The 21,621-nt window shown below is 40.5% G+C and overlaps 2 protein-coding genes across 2 annotated transcripts in view; one reads left to right on the forward strand and one right to left on the reverse strand.

The window, feature by feature from the left end:
• Window positions 1-17,596, reverse strand: part of si:ch73-264p11.1 (SH2 domain-containing protein 1B) — a 28,446-nt gene extending 10,850 nt beyond the window's left edge. Inside the window, exons 1-5 of the mRNA XM_028569460.1 lie at window positions 17,060-17,596; window positions 15,797-15,884; window positions 13,307-13,436; window positions 9,398-9,471; window positions 7,635-7,796 (exon numbers count right to left, since the gene is read on the reverse strand). The gene's annotated coding sequence lies outside the window, so the exon portion shown is untranslated. The remainder of the gene's footprint in view (window positions 1-7,634; window positions 7,797-9,397; window positions 9,472-13,306; window positions 13,437-15,796; window positions 15,885-17,059) is intronic.
• Window positions 3,247-21,398, forward strand: lipib (lipase, member Ib). The gene is made up of 12 exons (XM_028570004.1): window positions 3,247-3,268; window positions 3,865-3,927; window positions 7,748-7,804; window positions 10,913-11,304; window positions 13,356-13,464; window positions 13,806-13,907; window positions 15,189-15,278; window positions 15,541-15,708; window positions 15,803-15,892; window positions 17,094-17,202; window positions 18,942-19,115; window positions 20,651-21,398. The coding sequence occupies exons 1-12, from the start codon at window positions 3,247-3,249 to the stop codon at window positions 20,733-20,735; spliced, it is 1,461 nt and encodes a 486-aa protein (XP_028425805.1). The 3' UTR covers window positions 20,736-21,398.
• The last annotated feature ends 223 nt before the right edge of the window (window positions 21,399-21,621 follow it).

The following is a 21,621-nucleotide window of genomic DNA, read 5'->3' on the forward strand; positions in this document are numbered from 1 at the left end:
TCATGAAGTTTGAAGGGGTTACAAGAGTTTGAAATGTGTGGTTTTGCTGTTCCTCCTCTGAGTCAAACTCTAAAAACCCACTTCCCATTCTTAGGATTGTATTCTCTCTCTCTCTCTCTCTGAGATGATTGTGGCTGAAGGCGTCTTGTGTTTTAAATAAAAGGAGGCGCCATCCGGACTCGGTTTATGACTTCTGTCATTAAGTGTCATTCTGTTTTTGTTGTGACAAGTTGACATTGTTTGGGTTGTCCTGATTATGACAAGTTGACATTAATCAAAGTGACATTTTCCAGAAGTTGTCTTGGCCATGCCAAGTTGACATTACTTTTGTTTGGGATGTCTTTGTAATGACAACTTGACATTAACCAGGATGACATTCAATTTCTTTGGCGTGTCCTTATTAAGACAACTTGACAGCAACCAGGATGACATTATGTCAGGTTGTCATGACAAAGACATAACTCTGGTAATGTCATCCTGGTTAATGTCAAGTTGTCATTACAAAGACATCCCAAACAAATTGAATGTCAACTTGTCATGACCAAGACAAGTTCTTATTAGGTCACTTTGATTAATGTCAAAGCTGTCATAATCTACACAACCCAAACAATGTCAACTTGTCATGACAAAAACCGAATGACACTTAATGACAGAAGTCATAAAACGTTCATGACTTGTTTATAACGTTTATGACACGTCCATGACAGTGTCATGTCACAATTATGTCGATACCTTCAAGTAAAGTGTTACCGAAGCATCAAACCTATGAAAACGGTTCAATGGTAGCTCGTTAAATGTCTTTGGACAGGTGGTTGAATTGTCTGTGGCTGTGAAATTGATAGAGGAAAAGTAAAGGATCACCAAAGTCTTTTCGGATTCATCCTCTGGGCACCATGAATGACTGTACCAAAGATCACAGCAATCCATCAAATACTGGTTGAGATATTTCAGTCTGGGCCAACGTGATGGACAGACCCACAGACATAAACAACGGACATCCCTAAAGCCGTAAAGTAAGTCTCTCTGGGGGACAAACCAGCCGGTCATAACTAATAATACAGCTCAATGACATAATACAGTCAGAGAACAGATACATGTTGGATTATCCCATTATCATTACCTAATTCTCCATCCAAATTGAGACATGAATATGTTTAGGTTCAACGGTTTAGCTGCGATTATCGCAGCAGCTTTAGCTGAAGACTCCTATAATAGAACATCCAGCCCCTCCTGACCTTCAGACCTTTCTTACCCAGCTGCAGGATCCGCTGATTGTCTTATTTTACAGAAGAGACTTCTTATTTATCTTATATTCTTTCTTCATCCGTTCCCTGCATCAACCATCCTTATCCTGGCCCTAATCCCAACAAACCCAAATCAATAGGGGACCCTATCTAACCTAATATCCATATCAGGGTTATTGTACTAAACTAAAACCAAAAAGAAAATAAGCAGTAAAAAATATGTTCAGTAAACTGAAACTTAATAAAAAATAAAACCTTAAAAAAAAAAAAAAACTAAACTGAAACTATATTTTCAGGTTAAAAAAAAAGTAATGAAAATAAAATAAAAATGAATCATTTCAGGGTTTTTTTGCTATAATTTATCACTACTGAAAAAAAGGAGACAGCATGAATTTCTGTCAACTCTCGTGACGTTGAACCACAGGAACTGAACGGAGTTGACAACGGGCGGAGATGTGCCGGATTTGCTTCACATCGGACACTAAAGTATCCAAATATTAAATTTTAAACATCACGGCTATTCTCCAAACATGTATTCTGTATGTGTATGTACATGTAGCTACACACTTCTGAGACATTATACCTGGCTCTGACAAAAACTAACTTAAATCTAAAGGTGACCGCGCTTTAGCAATCAGGACACCTTGACTTTGGAACGACTAATTAAAAAAAAGTCCTTAAAAGTTTTACATTTCGTTTACAAAAGGTCTTACTTTTTTCTTTTTCTTTTGTTGAATTAAATGAAATGCCGTAATGTCATGAATAAATATTTTGTGTGTGTAGATTAGTGTTTTCTGATTTTCCATTAAATGGCTGTGAATGTGCCATTACATTTCATCCTAGGTGGTATTAAAAAGGTCTTAAAAAGTCTTAAATTTAACTTGAAGAATCCTGGGGGGAGCCTGTTTCATGTGATTTTGTCTCTTTTTATTTTTTTTTTTTTTTTTTTTTTTAGATAATTTGTTGGTATTTTAGGCCTTTATTTAATAGGACAGTTTCCAGGCATGAAGGGGGAGAGAGAGCCCTTTGCTAACATGCAGCAAAGGGCCGCAGGTCAGAATTGAACCCACGGCCACTGTGACGAGGACTGAGCCTCTGCACGCTCTACCAGTGAGCTACCCAGGCACCGCGTCTCTTTTTATCTTTGCTCCTTATTTTTATTTTATCTTTTTACCCGTTTTTATTTGCACATTTATATTTGTCATGTTTTTTTTAGTTTGTCTTCTCTCTATGTTCTGCATCTTTTTGTCTTCTTGATTTTATTTACCCACATTTTGTCTTGCTATTGTTTGGCCTCACCGTTTAGCTCTATGTTGTTTTATTTACCTTTGGATGTCCTGCTTTTGCCTTGCTTTTTCCGTCAAAGCACTATGTAAACTCTGTTTTTAAAGTTATTTTCATGGTTTGGGTTGTCCTGATTATGACAACTTGACATTAATCAAAGTGACATTTTCCAGAAACAGAAATAATGCATCGTTACAGGCAACTTGGAACTCAAAAATGTCCGATCTACCAGAAAAAGTACAATGCAACGCCACTCAAAAGATCCTACTTGGTGAATAACTTGGGGTGAATACATCTACCCAGACATCATGAAGAAGCATTTATCTTACAACCCACAACAATAGCAGCTCCCATGGAAGCACATATTGTAAAAGGTTAACCACCAACTAAAAGGCATTGTGAAGTATATTTGCCTAAATCTAAGTAATGGAATATTTACAGCTAATATCTGCTCTTTCTAAAGCCTATCATGTGTGTAGGTAGCTTAATGATTGACTTTTGATGTGCTCTTGAGCAAACATGCTGCACCTCCAGTTTGTTTTACTGCTCAAAGAAGTTATAACATTTGTGACGCAGTTGTCTGTCGAGCTCTCTAGATAAATAAAGATTCATTCTTTAAAAGAAAAAGTGCAGCCTGAGCACACGTTGCTGGTTTTTTAATCTCTTCAACAGGATTCACACCGGCCTCTCTGTGTTTATTTGCCAAGTCAGGTGACGGATGATAGGCCGTGGCCTCGAAGGTAAGCTCTTTAACTGGCCAGGACATTGTGACCTAACATAAACCTTTTCCCTGGCTGCTCACATGCCAATCACTGCTCAGTCCTGCTGGTCTGCAGAGACACAAAAAACACAAAACGTGACAAGAAAAACTCAAAGGTCATGTAGACAAACACTTGCACATTTCAGATTTTTTTGATGCATTTTGTCCAACTGTCCAGACAGATTTGGTCTCCTTTGATTGTATCCAGGGTAAAAACAAAAAAAATGGACTTGCCGAGACTTAAAGGCAACTACAGCCATTAAAATAATCATTTGTATATTATTTACTCGCCCCGTGTTACCTTTAATTCCTAATGAATTGAAGTAGTAGAGGGCTGCGTCCTCAAGCCTGTAAAGGCACAATAAGTCGGAATTTCCAAAAAAAAAAAAACATGTATAGACTCATACAAAAGTAATCCTTGTCAAGCATCACTTATAACCAGACCCAAACTGAATCTGCATGTTTTTTTGTTTTTTTACAGTGTTCAATGATGATCCTGCTTATGACCTACTAGAAGTTTGTGGCAGTGTCTATATCTTCAGAGACTCTGCCCTCTGGCTGTATTTTCTTATTCAGCTATGTTCCAGACATTTCTGGGCATCAACCTCAACATCAAACATAGCGACACGGTGGCCGATCGTAAGCACGCATCAAAGAGGAAGCTACGAAAATGACGGACACAGCGCCGGAAAAACACAAATACAGCAAGGCGAAACTTTAAGTGGAAGAGGCTGGTTCCAAAAAGAAGTGAATCTGGCTTTCAATCGCTGGGGAAGAGGGGCCAACTTTGAATTTTGTGTTCCTAAACCGCAAAAGCCTACTCATTCTGCCTTTAAAGACTTAAAGAATCTATCACACAAAAGAAAACATTTAATTTGGCATGGTGTTTACTGTAACAGAAAACTTGGCAAGCAACCCTCACCCTAACCCTTAAGTCCATTTTCATGGTGCAATGAAAAGAAGTGACCCGTATGGATGCTTGGAAAGAAGAAAAAAGCATTCAGAAACTTGGAAAAGCATAAAAAGCTTAAGCTGCATTAAGTAATTTCTAACCCCAAGGGGGGCATTAAGACATTACATAAACTCACAGAAACACAGCCCTGGCTATCCAGCTGTTGACATCGAACATGAGTTGCAAGAGTTCCCAACAATTCAATTCAATTCAAGTGCAATATCACCACAAGACATGGTCTCAAAACACTGTACAACACAGAATTCAGTAAAAGTTCGGATTAAAAATACAAAAACAAATACATTCTTAAAACACTCTTATCTGTCTGTTCAATATGAAGCTCCCACCGGCAGTCAGTTAGCGTAGCTTAGCATTAAGTCTTGCATCAGAGGGATGCCTGTCCAAAGCTAATGAAATCTGCCTCCTTGAACTTTAAAATCTCAGTAATTAACAGTATCAGTATCTTGTTGGTTTAATCTTTACTAAAACCAAAGTGTAAGAGCAACATGCTATGATATTGTTGGGGATTATGTGCCGGACTAGAGAGAGATTAAACCTTCACCATCCCATCCTTTTCTGAAACACTACAGAGGGATGATAACGTTACTCTTACGATTTATCTTCTCATAAAAGCAAGAAAGTAAAGGAACTAAGTAATACGAAGCTGCAAAGATCAACTGATTTCCAGCTTGTTAAATGTGAATATTTACTACTTTCTTCTCTCCTCTGTGACAGTTAACTGAATATTGTAGAGTTGTGGACACTGATCCACATTTTCCACAATTTTCTGACATTTATAGACAAAACATCTAATTGATTAAATGATAAATAATCAACAGATTTATCAACAAAAAGTGAAAAAAAAATCGTTAGTTGCAGCCATAAAGTATTTTCCCAAAATGTTGAACTATAAAGTTAATGGGAAATCTAAGATACTGCTGCTAAATGATGACTTAGTTGAGCAAAACAATAAATTGGGCATATTCTGTGGCTGCCAGGGAGGATGAAACAGACCGGCTAATACAAGCAAGATGTAGAGCAGTATTCCTTTTGATAAACAGATTGTGCAGTGTGTAGTCTACATACTGGTCTTGCGCCGTGTCTTTAAGAAGTCAAACTGAGCTCCAGTTCTGTCATTCAACCTGTGATTGTACGGTTTTCAGCATGCACTCTTACATTACTGCAACCCTCGGCTCGGTTTCACTGCTTTTTAAAGTGTTTTCAGAGTCTCTGGATGTTAAATTACACGATGCATTCAGTGAGTACAGGGCAGCAGCATGGGCAGGGTGCAGTGTGGTCAGAGCCCGTGGAGCTATTAATAACCAGACCTGCTGAGGCTCCAACTTTATTACAAACAATCAAACTTCAACCTCACTAATCAGGGTCGAGGAGCAGCTGAGATGAGGCCACCTACCAGGATTTATATTATCCTAGTCTCACATTGCCAGACCTTCCTCCACAGCGCTGCAAAGAAAAGTCGGGCTAGTCCACACTGCTTTCCGGGATGGGAGAAAAACGTGCTCTAGTTTTCTTTAAAGTGCTCATATCATACTTTTCGGCTTTTTCCCTTTCCTTAATTGTGTTATTTTTTTTTTTGCACGTTATAGGTTTAAAAATAGAAAAAGCCCAAAGTCCCCCCCACCCCAAAGGGACTTACCATCTCCAACAGAAAACACTGTTCACAAACTGCTCCAAACAGCTCTATTGTAGTCCAGCCTTTACTTCCATGACGAACGTGCGCCTAGCCTAGCTGCTAGCGTGGCACGCCCTCATACTCTGCTTCTGACTGGCTAGTAGTCCTTACCTAGCTACTGCGCATGTGCAACTCCCAACAAAGATGGAACAGAAGTGTGATGCCTCACTCTTTAGCTAAAACAGAGAGCTCAACACACAGGGTGAAAAGAGGAGCTGCAGCAATGTGCTGTACAACAAAAATAAGGTGTTTTTTGAAAATTAAACCAGGTAAACCTATTCTGGTACAACCTCTAAACACAATTATGAACCTGAAAATGAGCACAATATGAGCACTTTAAACCAATCACAATCATCATGGGTAATGCTAAGCGCCGGACAGAACCACGGTGCCGCTTCAAAATGGCCTCGGGAAGGAACTTATTTTGGTGGAACATGGTGTAAGTTCAAAGGTTGTTATAGTGGTGCAACAGAAAACTCAGATTGGACAGCTGTCTGGATTTACCCTGCAGAGACCTGAGGAGCAGTTAACCATAGTCCTCACAAATCCACCAGTTTAAAATTACAACACAAAGAAAGAGGAAGTTAACGGGACATCTGGACTTTTCGGCCAGTGCTTTCACTTCCCCTTTCACTTACACATTTATAGCAGATGCACACACTTAAAACAAAGCTTTGAGAGCGGTGAGAGAGAACCGGGACAGTAAAGATGCAGTCGGACAGATAAACAATTAGCCGAAACTATAAAGCACCGTACAGCCGAGCTGCATGTTCAGCTGATCATTCTCTAACAGAGAGACCTTTCCCATTGTCATTTACACATTATTATCATTAAATACAGATTAAAGCTGCTTTAAAGGTCACGTATTGTAATAAAAAGTGAGATTCCCACGTCTGTCTTGATTCTGAAGCAGGTCGAGGTGTTGTTTAAATACTGTGAAAGTATTTTTATTTATTTATTTATTCATTTGGGACAATGCACATCAGTTGACATATTTTATGTTTACACTCAAAATGTAAATGTGCAAGAGTTAGCAAAAAATTATATAATTTTCGTCTGTATCAAAATGCTCAACCCACAGAGTAATGCACACCGCCCGTATTCAGAAACTGTGCCTGTAAACGAGCCGTCAAGACTTCTGTTCGGTTGTGATGTCACAACTATACTATATATAGGCAGAAAGTGGCGCTACAGTCATTCCCCGGCTGCAATGACGGTGCAGAGACTCCGACAGCGCAAATACAGAAGACCCGGAAACGCTGACCAATCAGAGCAGACTGGGTTTTCTTGGGGAAGGGGCAAACGGAGCGTTTCAGACAGGGTGAACACAGGTATATTCAGACAGACAGTGTGAGAATAATAATGTGTTTTTTTTTAAATAAAAGTTGAACTATAGTTTAGCTTTTGTTGAGGTCAGAAGTGAAACCTTTCTCCCGGCATTTTTATTTTCAAGTAGGAAATTAATTTCTCAATTTTTGAAGATCTGAAAAGATTCACATTTATCTCCTTTAGATACTACATCCTTCTCTTTTTCCCTCCCTTTCATCCTCCACTCGCTTACATTTTATTTTTATTTCTGTCCACTCCTTTTCTTCAAATCTTTTGTTAAATGTCCCTCCCTCTCGCCCTCTCCATCTTTCTAGAAACTGATCCTCACTGTACGTGAAGACACCACCTCTCCTCTCCTCCCTCCCTCCTTACCTCTCACAACAATCCCTCCCTCGTTCAGTCAGTCCCTCCTTCACTCTGCATTCAGAGCTCCTTCTCTCCGTCTTCACCTCCCATCGTTTCCTTCTAGGTCTCTGTGGTCGTAGGAAGGATGCTGCCCTGCAGACTCCTGGCTGTGCTGGGGATCCTCATGCTCTGCAAAGGTAAGAAAAAACACAAACTATTCTGTTCATTCATCTTAAACTTTTGCTCAAATGTGCTTACAGTTCAGCGCTTATCTTTGATGAGGGATTGATCCTGCAAGAAACTAACCCAAAATATAATAAATAAAGTTTGTGTGACTGCAGAAACAGCTAAGTGAAGTGTAGGAAAAGATTATTTAAAGTCGCCTTCATCTGTTCGACTTTTAAGTTTATGGTAAAGCCTGCTATTTCTGTCTGGTGGTATGGAAGTAAATATACACCAGGTCTCTCTCTCTCTCTCTCACACACACACACACACACTTGTGTGTGTTTGGGGCTGGATTGGAGCCATTTTGTGTTCAGGGTGGGGCGGGTGGTAAAGGGGATGAGGTGTTTTTTTATAGCAGCCTGATCCTATTGAGGGCAGTGTCGCACTCCTGTGTGCTAATTGCGTAGCGAGGATCGCCACCCGCCACAGAGGGAACTACCGGGGGCCTTGATGCTAAATGCTAACCAGCATGTTTTTTTTGCAGCTACACTGTGACGTTTGCAGAACAGTTTGGCTGTCATGATAGAGCACAATACTTGCATTGTTGCTGAGAGTTAGATGAGAAGATTTTCATGTCTGTACAGAGATTTATATGGGAGGCGATTAGCTTAGCTTAGCATAAAGATGGAAACATGGGGAAACAGCCTAAACAGATCTAAAGTTTTAAAAAAAATCTGCCTACCAGTCCCTCTAAAAGTCACTATTTAAAGTGTTATAGCTTGTTAGTTTAAACCGTATAAAAACCAAAATGTAAAGATGATAATTTCGTAATTTAGTAAGTTTTAGAGGGAGGTATGTGTACAACTTTGTTTTCTCTGACAGGGAGAGGAAGCGATTAATTTAAGATTTTACTTATCACTTTGAAAGCTCTTCATAGCCTCAAACCCTGGAATATCGCCTGACCTCCTGGTACCGTATACGCCGGCGGTAGGTGTCTTGAGATCCACGGGCAGAAGTCTTTGTTATGTTCCAAAGGCCCTGCTAAAAATTAAGGGACCGTTTACAGTCGGGGCCCCGAGGCTCTGGGACGATCTGCCCGAGGACATTAGCTCAGCGGAGTCAGAGGTCACCTTTAAGTCCCTTCTTAAAACACACTTTTATCGAAGAGTCTTTCCTGATGTTATTTGAGCTTAAACCTCCTTTGAACTGTCTTTTATTTCTTCCTATTCTAACCCACATTGTACAGGTTTTTATACACCAAATGGTTTTTATTTGCTGCTAAGTACATCCCCTTAGGTGTATTTCAGTAAGCTTCAAAATCTGTCATTAAACATTTTCAACTTGCCCAGATGTAGGTATATTCGCCCCGGAGAAAAAAATGTAATTGTTGTTGGATGACTGTCTTTTATTAATATCTAACCCAAAAAGAAAGAAAAATACACCAGTCAGTCAGGATTAATTGGTGAGAAAACAACCACCACCAACCCGTCTTCGACCTGGATTTTACAGTATTCAGGCTGAAGACACTTTAAATAGGCTAAAGAGGCTCTTTGTTAGCCAAACTACTAGCCTAATCCTCACATCATTGAGCTAAAGAGGTCCAGCTGACACTGAACGTCACTTACCAGACAAAGAGTTGACCCCAGCATTTCCAGTCAGACAGCGTGAAGCTTTTAATCGAGACCTTGGACTTTTAAACCTGTGAAGAGGATAAAAAGTGAGCAGAGGTTAAGTGGGTCAGAGGTGGAAACATGTCAGCAAACATTCAGATAAAGGGTCTGGCTACATCTGTCATAGTTAGATAACTCCTCTGTTACAGACTTAAGTAGATTTCTGCTGACCGAATTACACATTTACAGTTTTGTCTGATGATAAACAACTTATAGAAGAAAAAAAAGCACCAAAGTGCTCGCTTATTCTGTCAGGAAACATTTTCTTGTGCAGACGTATATTTGCTTCAATTTTCACTGACCTGGGCAACATAGAGGGCCCTATCTTAACGATCTAAGCGCACGGCGTGAAGCTTCTGGCGCAGGGCGCCAAATCCACTTTTGCTAGTTTAACGGCAGAAAAAAGGGTCTGTGCACCGGGCGCCTGGTTCTAAAGGGTTGTACTTAGTGTCTTCATTAATCAGAAGTGTGTTTTGGGCGTAACATGCAATCAACCAATCAGAGATCATCTCCCATTCCCTTTAAAAGCCAGGCGCGTTTGGACCTTGGAGCATTGCTGTTATGATGGAGGATTTGCACCCTAATATTTTTATTTGTAATCTTCTGGATGTTTGTGAGCTGCTGCGCTTCCCTGTGTGTGTAAACAAGCATAGTGTGCGCGCGCTGTGCATGAGCCTAGGCACACCTATCTATAAATTGCAGGAACGTCTGTCTGTCTGTCTGTCTGGCCGTCTGTTATGCGCATATCTCTCGAACCATTAGTCCAATGGATTTCAAACTTGACAGGTGTATTGCTACGGGCACGAGTAAGTGCAGTGCCAAGTTTGACGTTTGGATTAGAAATGCAAAAGATACCGTTAAATATATAGGTAAAAGAACTCCTAAAAAAAAAAGCCAGCATTGAGCAATAATTTTCTTGGTTGCTGTTGAGCCGGCTAGCCAAATTTTCTTCTTCGTCTCCCAAGCAGGTGTAATTTAGTCGTCATTAAGTAACAAGACATTCGGGTCAGTAGGAAGTCGACCTCCTCAGATATCACAGATCACATCAGATATTATTGATGTTGTTTTATCCCAGAACTCATGCACCTGTTCACACTCCCAGACCTCGTGTAGGAAAGGTCCAGTTTGTTCAGGTTGGCAGAACGTGCAATAGGGAGTAGGAATGACTTTAGAGACGTATCTCTTCTGAGGAGTCCAGTATGTCCTAGGACATATGTTGAAGTGGATCTGCTGGTGATTTGGGTTCTTGGAACAATGGGAAATGTTGTCCCAAACTGTCTCCCAATTAATTGCGTTCCAGAGTACTTTTACTTTTAATACTTTAAGTAAATTTTTCCTAAAATATACTTACATACTTTTACTTAAGTAACATTTTTTATGCAGGACTTTTACTTGTAACAGAGTATTTTTACAGTGTGGTATTCGTACTTTCCCTGAAGTTAAGGACCTGAATACTTCTTCCACCACCAGGTCAGGATGAGAGCGGGATGGGCGAGTCCTGCGACAACTTCACAGACCTCAACCTGTCCCACTGCTTCATGGGAACCGCCCTGTACGTGAGGCTGCTGCTCTACACGCGCTCCAACCTCGACTGCGGCCACGAGCTCAACCACCACCGCCTGTCCTCCCAGCCGCTCTTCAACCTGTCGCGCCCCACCGCCTTCGTTATCCACGGCTACCGGCCCACAGGAGCGCCCCCCATCTGGATCGACCACATAGTCCACCTGCTGGCCGAGCAGGAGGACATGAATGTCATCGTGGTGGACTGGAACAAGGGGGCGGCCAACCTCAACTACTTCACCGCCGTGACCAACACCAGGGAGGCGGCGTACAACCTGACCGGCTTCATCTTGACCATGCAGGTGAGACGCTAGAGCGGTAAATAAATCACGACTGCAGCTCCTAACGATCACAAAATCAGAGGAATCAAGAAAAAAATATTATTTTGCACATTGCGTTTTGCAAGAAAGGAGCCAGTTGAGGTGGTTCGGGCATCTGGTAAGGATGCCCCCTGGGCGCCTCCCTAGGGAGGTGTTCCAGGCACGTCCAGCTGAGAGGAGGCCTCGGGGAAGACCCAGGACTAGGTGGAGGGATTATATCTCCAACCTGGTCTGGGAACGCCTCGGGATCCCCCAGTCGGAGCTGGTTAATGTTGCTCGGGAAAGGGAAGTTTGGGGTCCCCTGCTGGAGCTGCTCCCCCCGCGACCCGACACCGGATAAGCGGACGAAGATGGATGGATGGATGGATGGATGGACATTGCGTTTTGCAAGAAAAGTCTTATTTTGTCATATGTTATGAATGAGAAAAAAAAGGTTTAAACTGGAAAATTATTAAAGTGCTCATATAATGCCTTTGGGGTTTTTTCCCTTTCTTTTATTGTGTTATATATCTTTTTTTGTGCACGTTATAGGTTTACAAAGTGAAAAAGCCCAAAGTCCCCCCCTCAGGGGACTTACCATCTCCAACAGAAAACACTGTTCACAAACTGCTCCAAACAGCTCTATTGTAGTCCAGCCTTTACTTCAGAGACCAACGTGGTCACTTTGTAACACACATAATGCTCGCCTAGCTGCTAGCATGGTACACCCTCATACTCTGCTTCTGACTGGCTAGTAGTCCTTACCTAGGTACTGTCAGGGCACGCCCTCATACTCTGCTTCTGACTGGCTAGTAGTCCTTACCTAGGTACTGTCAGGGCACGCCCTCATACTCTGCTTCTGACTGGCTAGTAGTCCTTACCTAGCTACTGTGAGGGCACGGCCTCATACTCTGCTTCTGACTGGCTAGTAGTCCTTACCTAGGTACTGTCAGGGCACGCCCTCATACTCTGCTTCTGACTGGCTAGTAGTCCTTACCTAGGTACTGTCAGGGCACGCCCTCATACTCTGCTTCTGACTGGCTAGTAGTCCTTACCTAGGTACTGTCAGGGCACACCCTCATACTCTGCTTCTGACTGGCTAGTAGTCTTTACCTAGGTACTGCACATGTGCGACTCCCAACAAAGATGGAACAGAAGTGAGATGTCTCACTCTGTAGCTAAAACAGAGAGCTCAACACACAGGGTGAAAAGAGGAGCTGCAGCAATGTGCAGTACAACAAAAATATGGTATTTTTTTAAATTAAACCATGTATACCTATTCTGGTACAACCTTTAAATACAATTATGAACCTGAAAATGAGCATAATATGAGCACTTTAAGGGATCTCTCACAGTTCCAGGTCTTTTCAGTTTCACTGTTTTTTAGGTTCATAATATCGAGATTTCAGTATTGTATGTTATCCTTGATAATGAGAGGAAGACACAGAAAATGATCCTCAAGTCTGCAGCTCTACAGAGTTTTTCAGCCTCTTTCAGTTCCTAGTTTTAAAGTTTAGTTTTAGCGCATTTACTGTTTGCTTCAGTCTCAATGTTTCAGGCAGCTGCTTTCAGCCCAAAAAAATATCTGCTCAGCAGCAAACAACACCGATACAGTTAGAGACTATCTGGGGAACATAGTGGAACATTTAGAAGCTAAGAGACAGATATTTCACATATCTATTGGATTTTACATTCAGCAGGTGGACACAAACCCAACTGCAAAGGGATGATTGTGTTGCAATGTGTCTACTGGATGTGGAAATCAAAAATGTTAGCAACTTTTTAAAGTGAAAACTTGTTTGGGTGTTTTTCGGGCTGTTGTGGACTTCAGACAAACCAAACTTCTCTACGCAATCAGGACAAAACACCCATTTGCTGTAACTAAAAAGTAGTTACATTTAAGTATAAAAAAAGACTTAAACTCTGCAAGTTTCTATGCTATCATCACAGGCCAGGCGTGAAGAGTAAGATGAGAACTAAAAGACAAATAAAACGCAAAGTGTACCTTGAATATGACGGTGATTTTAATGATTTTTAATACTGTGTGTCTGCAGGAGGAAGGAGCCTCTCTGACTTCAGTGCACCTCATCGGCGTTAGTCTGGGAGCTCACCTGGCTGGATTTGTAGGAGCAAACCTGAAGGGAAAGATTGGACGTATCACAGGTACATTAAAAAAAAAACATTGGAGATTGTGACACTCAAACATTTCTTGCAGGCTGAAAAACAGCAGAGAAGCACAACTTACAAACTAATGTCAAAAAAACTCTTGTAAAGTTCTGAATAAAGCATGTACTGGACATACAAATTCGTTCTGGTTGAATTAAAGTTATTGTTAATTTTGCGGTGCTACTCACAACCTGCCAAATGAGGTTTACATTGCTGTAAGTAAAACTTAAATCTGTGCGTAGATACATCTTACGAAAACATCAGGAAAGCTGGGCTTGGTATCAAAATGTAAAGCTTATTAAGGTCCTGAGTTAAGCCTCCGTCCTCCTTCCCTCCAGGCCTGGACCCAGCCGGGCCGATGTTTACCAGCGCCACGCCAGAGGAGAGGCTGGACCCCTCAGACGCCATGTTTGTGGACGTGCTTCACACCGACATGAACTGTGAGCATCTGACTTACATTTACCGATAACTAAAGAGAGAGACACAGAGCTCATCTTTTACATTGTCTGATTTTTTTTCACACACACACACACACACACACACACACACAAACACAAACACAAACACAGTTATGTAAAAGATTTTAAAGTGGTATAAAATCTTGTACATAAATTTACGTTTCCTTTAATCTCGAGGCTCATCAGACCTATATCACCCCTGTCAACAGTAAGGATGGATACCTAAACCGGGCCGGGTTTAGACCGATATTTAGAAATTATGTTCGGGTTCTGGTCGGGCTCACATCAGCGCGATCAAACATTTTAAATTTAAAATAGCTTATTATGTAGGTGCGCGCCTGTGTTAACGTACGCTTGTTGCCCCGTGTGCGCTGATGCGCTCATCTGTTGACATTTCTGAATGTCTTCCTATAGTTGCTTAATAAAAGCTTTCCACACAAACAAAAGTACCTGTGTCATTAGAAAAAAACGAGATTTTAACTGGGTCGGGCTTGGAAATAAATATCTTAACCCTTGTGTTGTTTTCCCGTCAGCCATGAAAAAAACACTAATTTTTTTTCAGTTTTTTCTTTTTATTACATTTGTGTTTTTAACATTTTTTATTGCTTTTTCTGACATTTAGTCAGGTTTTTCCTGCGTGTTCCGGGCGTTTTTGGTTCTTTTTCATAGTTTTTGAAAAAGAAACTTTGAAAACGGGTCAAATTTGACCCGAGGACAACACGCCTGTCGGACGCGGGCCGGGCTCGGACAGAAAAATGCGGCCCGATCTGCACTCTAGTCAACAGCTGCAGCCCCTATAATTTATTCATAACACATCTTCAACTGTGAAATTCTGACTTAACAGTACAACCATTTTGTGCAAGATTTCAACTGTGCAATACTCAATAAATACAATGAATTATTTTCTGTATGGTATGTGCCTTCTGTCTTGAATAAGTCAATGATAAGCAGCAACACTGATTTTGATGTACTGCTTCAAAATCAGTGTTAATCTACTCTGAACTCGGCCTAAATGTAGCAGCAGTGCATTTTTGTGCATTAGGATCTGAGTGACATTTTTGTTAAATACATAGTTAATTATAGACTTATAGGAGCTGAGGTTCAACTTCCAAAATAAAATTAAATAAATCACACCCTAGCCAAAATGCATGCCATATGCATTAACACAGCCAAAAGGATCGAAAGATGAAGTCCTTAATAATGCACAAGAGTTAAGAGACATTTTTAACATGTAATATTAAATCTGTGTATTTTTATTGGCAGCATTTGGACTGACAGGAGCTCATGGTCATATTGACTTCTACGCCAATGGTGGAATTGACCAACCAGGGTGTCCCAAAACCATCTTCGCAGGTGAAAACACACACGCACACACACACACACACACACACACACACACACACACACACACACACACACACACACACACACACACACACACACACACACACACACACACACACACACACACACACAGACAGACAGACAGACACAGACACACACACACACACACAGACAGACACATATACACAGACACACACACACACACACACACACACATACACACACTTGACAAACACACACTCAGTGGAGTTGTGTCTTTTGTCTCCGATAGGTAAATCTTATTTCGTGTGTGACCACCAGCGCTCTGTGTTTCTGTTCTTGTGCGCTCTGAACCGGACTTGCAGCCTCACGGGTTACCCCTGCTCGTCCTACAGCGACTTCCTGGAAGGCCGCTGTCTGCAGTGCGAGGCCTTTAAACCTGCTTCCTGTCCCGTGCTTGGTAGGTGGTGAAATGATCACTTTCACTTTCATCACTTTTACCGCAACCGACGGGCGCTTTATGTCTGATCACACCTGTGTGGTCTCACCTGCAGGTTACGATGTCAGCCAATGGAAGGAGACCCTGCTGCAGCTCGGTCAGACCCAAGTCTTCTTCAGCACCACGGCCACGCTGCCCTACAGGAGTGAGTCAAACACATCAAGTCTCAGAAAACATCATTCGCATAACAGATTTACTGCAGCAGTAAGATTTACAAATACTGTAGAAGCAGTAACTTACATGAAGTCCAATCTGAGTCATCATCGGTGGTGGAATGTAACTAAGGACATTTACGTTTATTTTAAGTACAAATTTGAGTTACTTGAACTTAGAGTCTTTCCTTTTCATGCCACTTTCTACTTCCACTCCACTTGTCAGCTTTAGTTACTTAACAAGTTAGGATTTTTACACACAAAAAAATTTAAATACTCAACAGTTTATACAAGTACAGCTCCGGTAAAACAATTAGACAATTGACAGAAAATTAGTTACACAACCGATTAGTTCACAACTTTTCAAGTCTGCAGACAATAGTCAGGTAGCCAACATTGAAACAGGTTTTGACTAGAGCGGCACAATATGAGAATAATATCTAATCACGATTATTTTGACTGATATTGAGATTGCTATATGATTTACGATTTTGGAGGGAATAATCATTTTTGTGTCATTATACTCATTTTCCTTGAAAAATATTAAAAGAAAATAAAATTATTACAGTGTGATTTTTCCAAGGATCTGTACCAAACAATGATTTTTTTCCTTTAGTCCGTGGGATACATATTCTGCCTTTAACCCATTCAAACCTGATCACACATCTGTGTGTGTTTACCTTTAAGACCTGAACACGCATCTGCGTCATTTTTGTTGTTTATAGATTTTTTTAAACGCAGTTGAAGATTATGGCCAAGAAAGTCAGTCAAGTTGAAAGCCAAAGAAGTAAGCTCTCAAATGCTTTTTATTTCATGTTTGTATCTGCTATAGAGCCTGAGAAATTAAGATTTTAGTAGGCTTTTTACAAATATTTCTGGAAACCCTTAGGTTTTGGGAGGGGGTTTACAGAAAAGTATATTAAATAATATATTAAATATTGCACCCACGTGCGATTTGGATATTTCACTAGTCTATATTGCGATTTCGATAAAATTGCAAATAACTGTGCAGCCCTAGTTTTGACCATTGACCAAAAGCTCTAATGATTCTTCCTGTTCATAATGAACAAATGGATGGCCCTGAACAGAGGAATGATGACAGCAACGGTTCATTCAAATTACAAAAGTATATTTTCTCTGAGATTTCTACTTCTACTTACATTGGAGGTGAATTTGTGTCATTTCTTCTGGCAGAGCTGATCTACAGAGTGGACATGGTGACGTGGAACCAGTACCTCCGCTGGGGGGTCGTCTTCATCCGGCTGCACAGTGGCAGAAACTTCACAGAGGTCCGACTAGACCAGTAAGTCTGGCAGTGAGACACCTGGAATACCAGTGTCACCTGCTCGGCCCTGATCACACGTGGCGTCTTTAGCTTTTGTAGTCCCAAAAAGCAGCCAAGAGCGTCTTTTTGTACCGTCCACTGCTACAGTGTCCAAGAGTGCTATGTGGAGCGCTGCTGGATAAAACAAAGCAGTCGAGCAATCTAGAGAATGAACAAAGAGGCAGAGCGGAAAAGAAAGTTGAAAAAACTTTTTTCAACTTCAAAAATACGCTCTGGGCTACAGAAACAAACGGCGGCGGTGGTGTTAAGGACTTTGTTGGTGACTTTTGCCATAAAAGTCTCAGAGGGATTGTTAGACTGGGAAAAGCTAGTTAGACGCATGCACTCAATATTTACCACGCTCGATTGCTTGCGATTTAATGTATTCATCCAAAACAAACAACAGGTATTAGAGCACGACCGATTAAGGATTTTTAAGGCCGATATCGATATATTTGGTGATATAAAAATCCGATATTCCGATATATAAAAAATAAATACATTTTGTTATGCAACAAAACATAAACAGATTTCCCTCACATTAGTTATTTGTAGTTATTTATGAGTCCTCACTAAAATAATATGATAATGCAGTTTAAAAATAAACTTGTTTGTTTTATTGTCACAACAGAACATCAAAATATATTAAAGTTCTGATAAATATAATGTATAAAAATACAAACTTAAGATATGAAACTTAAAGTCCTTTGACCAAAAACACAATAACACAATAAAAATCAGAGTGTTGCCAACAGGGAGGCTGTAGAGCGCCCTCTGGTGGACAAACTATACAACGCCAACACTCAGAACGTGGTTCAAGGGTGTTTCGTCCGTTTTTATTTTATTTTTTATTATTTATCGGCCATTATAAATGCCAATACTGATAGTTTGGAAAATGCCTAATATCGGCACGCCAAAATACATTGGTCGGGCTCTAACGGGTATATTGTACATGACACAACACGTTCTATAAACTGCATGCTCATCTAGTGACAATCACCTGCACCGGAGAGCTCACCTACAGTACAGGCCAAAAGTTTGGACACACCTTCTCATTCAATGCGTTTCCTTTTTATTTTCATGACTATTTACATTGTAGATTCTCACTGAAGGCATCAAAACTATGAATGAACACATATGGAATTATGTACTTAACAAAAAAGTGTGAAATAACTGAAAACATGTCTTATATTTTAGATTCTTCAAAGTAGCCACCTTTTGCTTTTTTATTAATAAGGGGAAAAATCCCACTAATTAACCCTGACAAAGCACACATGTGAAGTGGAAACCATTTCAGGTGACTACCTCATGAAGCTCATTGAGAGAACACCAAGGGTTTGCAGAGTTATCAAAAAAAAGCAAAGGGTGGCTACTTTGAAGAATCTAAAATATAAGACGTATGTTTTCAGTTATTTCACACTTTTTTTGTTAGGTACATAATTCCATATGTGTTCATTCATAGTTTTGATGCCTTCAGTGAGAATCTACAATGTAAATAGTCATGAAAATAAAGAAACACATTGAATGAGAAGGTGTGTCCAAACTTTTGGCCTGTACTGTATATTGCTTGCCAAACATCATATTGACACACACATAATTGTAAGGGCTGTAACACATAGGATTATAATGTAAAAGACGCTGGCAGCTTCAACAAAAGACGCCAAGTGTGAACATTGCCTGAGGACATCTCCACCAAACGTTCTCCTCTCTGCTCGCAGGAAGCTCCTCCGGTTCGAGCAGTACACCTCCACGCGGCTGCTGGCCCAGTTCGATGACGATCTGCAGCAGGTCCAGAAGATCTCAATGCGCATCAACACGGGCAACGTGATCGGCCCGCGGTACAAAATCAGGCTGCTGCGAATACGCTTCACGCCGCTGGAGCGTCCTGAGAGGTCAGTCCTGAACCTGCGGTGCTGTAGGGCTGCAACTAACAATCTGTTGATTAGTTTCTCGATTAATCGATTAGTAAGTATAAAATGTCAGAAAAAGGTGAAAAAATCAGTTTCCCAAAGCCCGAGATGACGTCCTCGTTTTGTCCACAACTCAAAGATATTCAGTTTACTGTCACAGAGGAGAGAAGAAACTAGAACATATTTTACATTTAAAATCAGAAAAAAAATTTTCATAACAAAATAACTCAAAAGTAATTTAATTGTTGACTATTGTGCAGTAGTATGGTCTAATGCAACTCAAGAAAAAATAACTAAATTACAAATAGTGCAAAATAGAGCCGTGCGTATAGCGCTTAGGTGTGGATATCGGACAAATGTTGTTACAGTGCACAAATGTTTAGGTTGGTTATTTGTAAGAAATAGACCATTCTATTCATTATGTGTTTTTTTTTTTTTAGGAATATTCTTGTTACAAAGAATCTATTTTGTATAATAAATTACCTTTCAGTTTAGATGTACATGACAATGCAACTAGACATGCCACAAGAGGCAACTTTATTTTACCAAAAGCAAAGACAGATACTGTTAAACATATGGTCATGTATAGAGCAATGCAAGAATGGAATTTGCTACCTGAACAAATAACACAAGAAAGCAGTAAACGGAGATTTAAAAGTTTAGTTAAAACATATCTATTCTTAAAGAAGTTGAGTAAACAAAGAAACAACATTGGTTGAGGTTTCAGAATATATGTATGTTTGTTCAATTGTGAGATATGTCCAGGGAGGATGAAAGTCATGTTATTGTGTGATAGTATGTGGATATGCCTGTTTTAAAAATGTGTTCATCCTAAATGTAAGGAATGCCTGATGACTGCACTGGTGGAGCCGTTTGTGTTTGTCCTTGTCTTATTGTGTGTATTTTGTTATTTTCGTCATGAAATTATAGTGTGTTTTAGTTTTTGTTTTACAATTTTTATTTTTTATTGTTTATGATGTTATGTTTACTTATTATTGCATTGCCACATTTTCAAGTGAGTTGTAAGGACCTCAGGAAGAATAGCACATGCAATGCAGGAGCTAATGAGGATCCTAAATAAAGAAACACAAACAAATAATCTATTAATCTTTGCAGCTCTACAGTGCGGTTTGTTAAAGTTTTAGCTGATTGTTTTACAAATACTGTTAATAATAATAATGTTCAGTGCACCGAGGCATGATAATTAAAAGGCTAACAGTTAATTAAACTCCACAAATGTAAGAGCTTTCTTGGTAGTTCACAAAACTGTTGTACCTTCAATTTATTTGTAATTAATAAGTAAAATATCTGAGTACTTCCTCCACCACTGACTGACCAGTAGCCCAAGACTCAAAGTTTGTATGTTTTCTGTCACATAAGAGAAAGAAAAGCAGCAAACAGATAGACTGGACCTGGTTTATGTTATCAATCAGTTATCAAAATAGTTTCAGATTAATTTGCTGTCAAAAGCCTCCATGAATAATGGACTAACTGTGTTCTTTCTTCCTCTCGGTCAGGCCTTTAATGTGTCGCTTTGACATCATCCTGGAGGAGAACATGGAGGTGGCGTTTCGTCCTTTACCCTGCAACTCTCGCCTTTGACTCCCCGACCGGACCCGCTTCTTCTTCTATGGAAACTCATCTAACTCAGCCGAACCCAGACGTCCCCTGGGTTCCTCAGGCTCTCCTGGCCCCTGGGGGGCCCCGCGGGAGGAGCTGCAGCCTCCTCACTGGACGATAAAGACGACCCGACTGGTGCTGTGGATTAACTCCTGGTTACTGGAAAACCTACACATGGTCATGTACGATTGAAGCCTCCACGTCTGTCTCTGCTGGTGACGGGATTTTTGGAGAGCCGATTCGAGTGGTAATCTGTGAGATCCGGTAACACAGCAACAGGATTTGTAACGAGATTAAGGAAAAAGCTGCTGCAGGACAGACGTCACGGTGAACTCAGTTCTCTTGATGTACAGAGTCTCTCTTCATCTCTGGCTGCATTTACACAACCAAACCTATTTACATGTAACTGCAGAGAAACACTCAGTATTCACTGTGTTCCTGTCGATAAAGGGATAGTTGAGGTCTGTTGAAGTGGGGTTGTATAAGATACTTGTCTATTAGGGCTGGGTATCGCCAATGAGTTCCCGAATCGATTCCGATTCAAAAAGGTCCCGATTCTGTTACATTTCTGATTCGATATCAATTAGGCTAGGAACATTTCAGATAAAAATACCAATATAGCTTAAATATAAAAAAATATTTTTTTACAATGCACCAGGTTAATGTTTACATTAAGAATTGATCCCCCAAAAGAATGTGTCTCTGGCTTTGAACAAGCTAGCGCGAACCGCTGATTAGCTTAACGCTTGGCTTTCGGGGCCCTGGTAGAGTAAAAATAAATCGCTATTTTATACCACTAACAATGCTCAAAATAGCACCACACTTCCACGGTAGCATAATGAGGCTCCCTACATGAGAAAGACATTAC

The sequence above is a fragment of the Perca flavescens genome, chromosome 22, assembly GCF_004354835.1.
Source record: "Perca flavescens isolate YP-PL-M2 chromosome 22, PFLA_1.0, whole genome shotgun sequence".
NCBI classification, from domain to species: domain Eukaryota; kingdom Metazoa; phylum Chordata; class Actinopteri; order Perciformes; family Percidae; genus Perca; species Perca flavescens.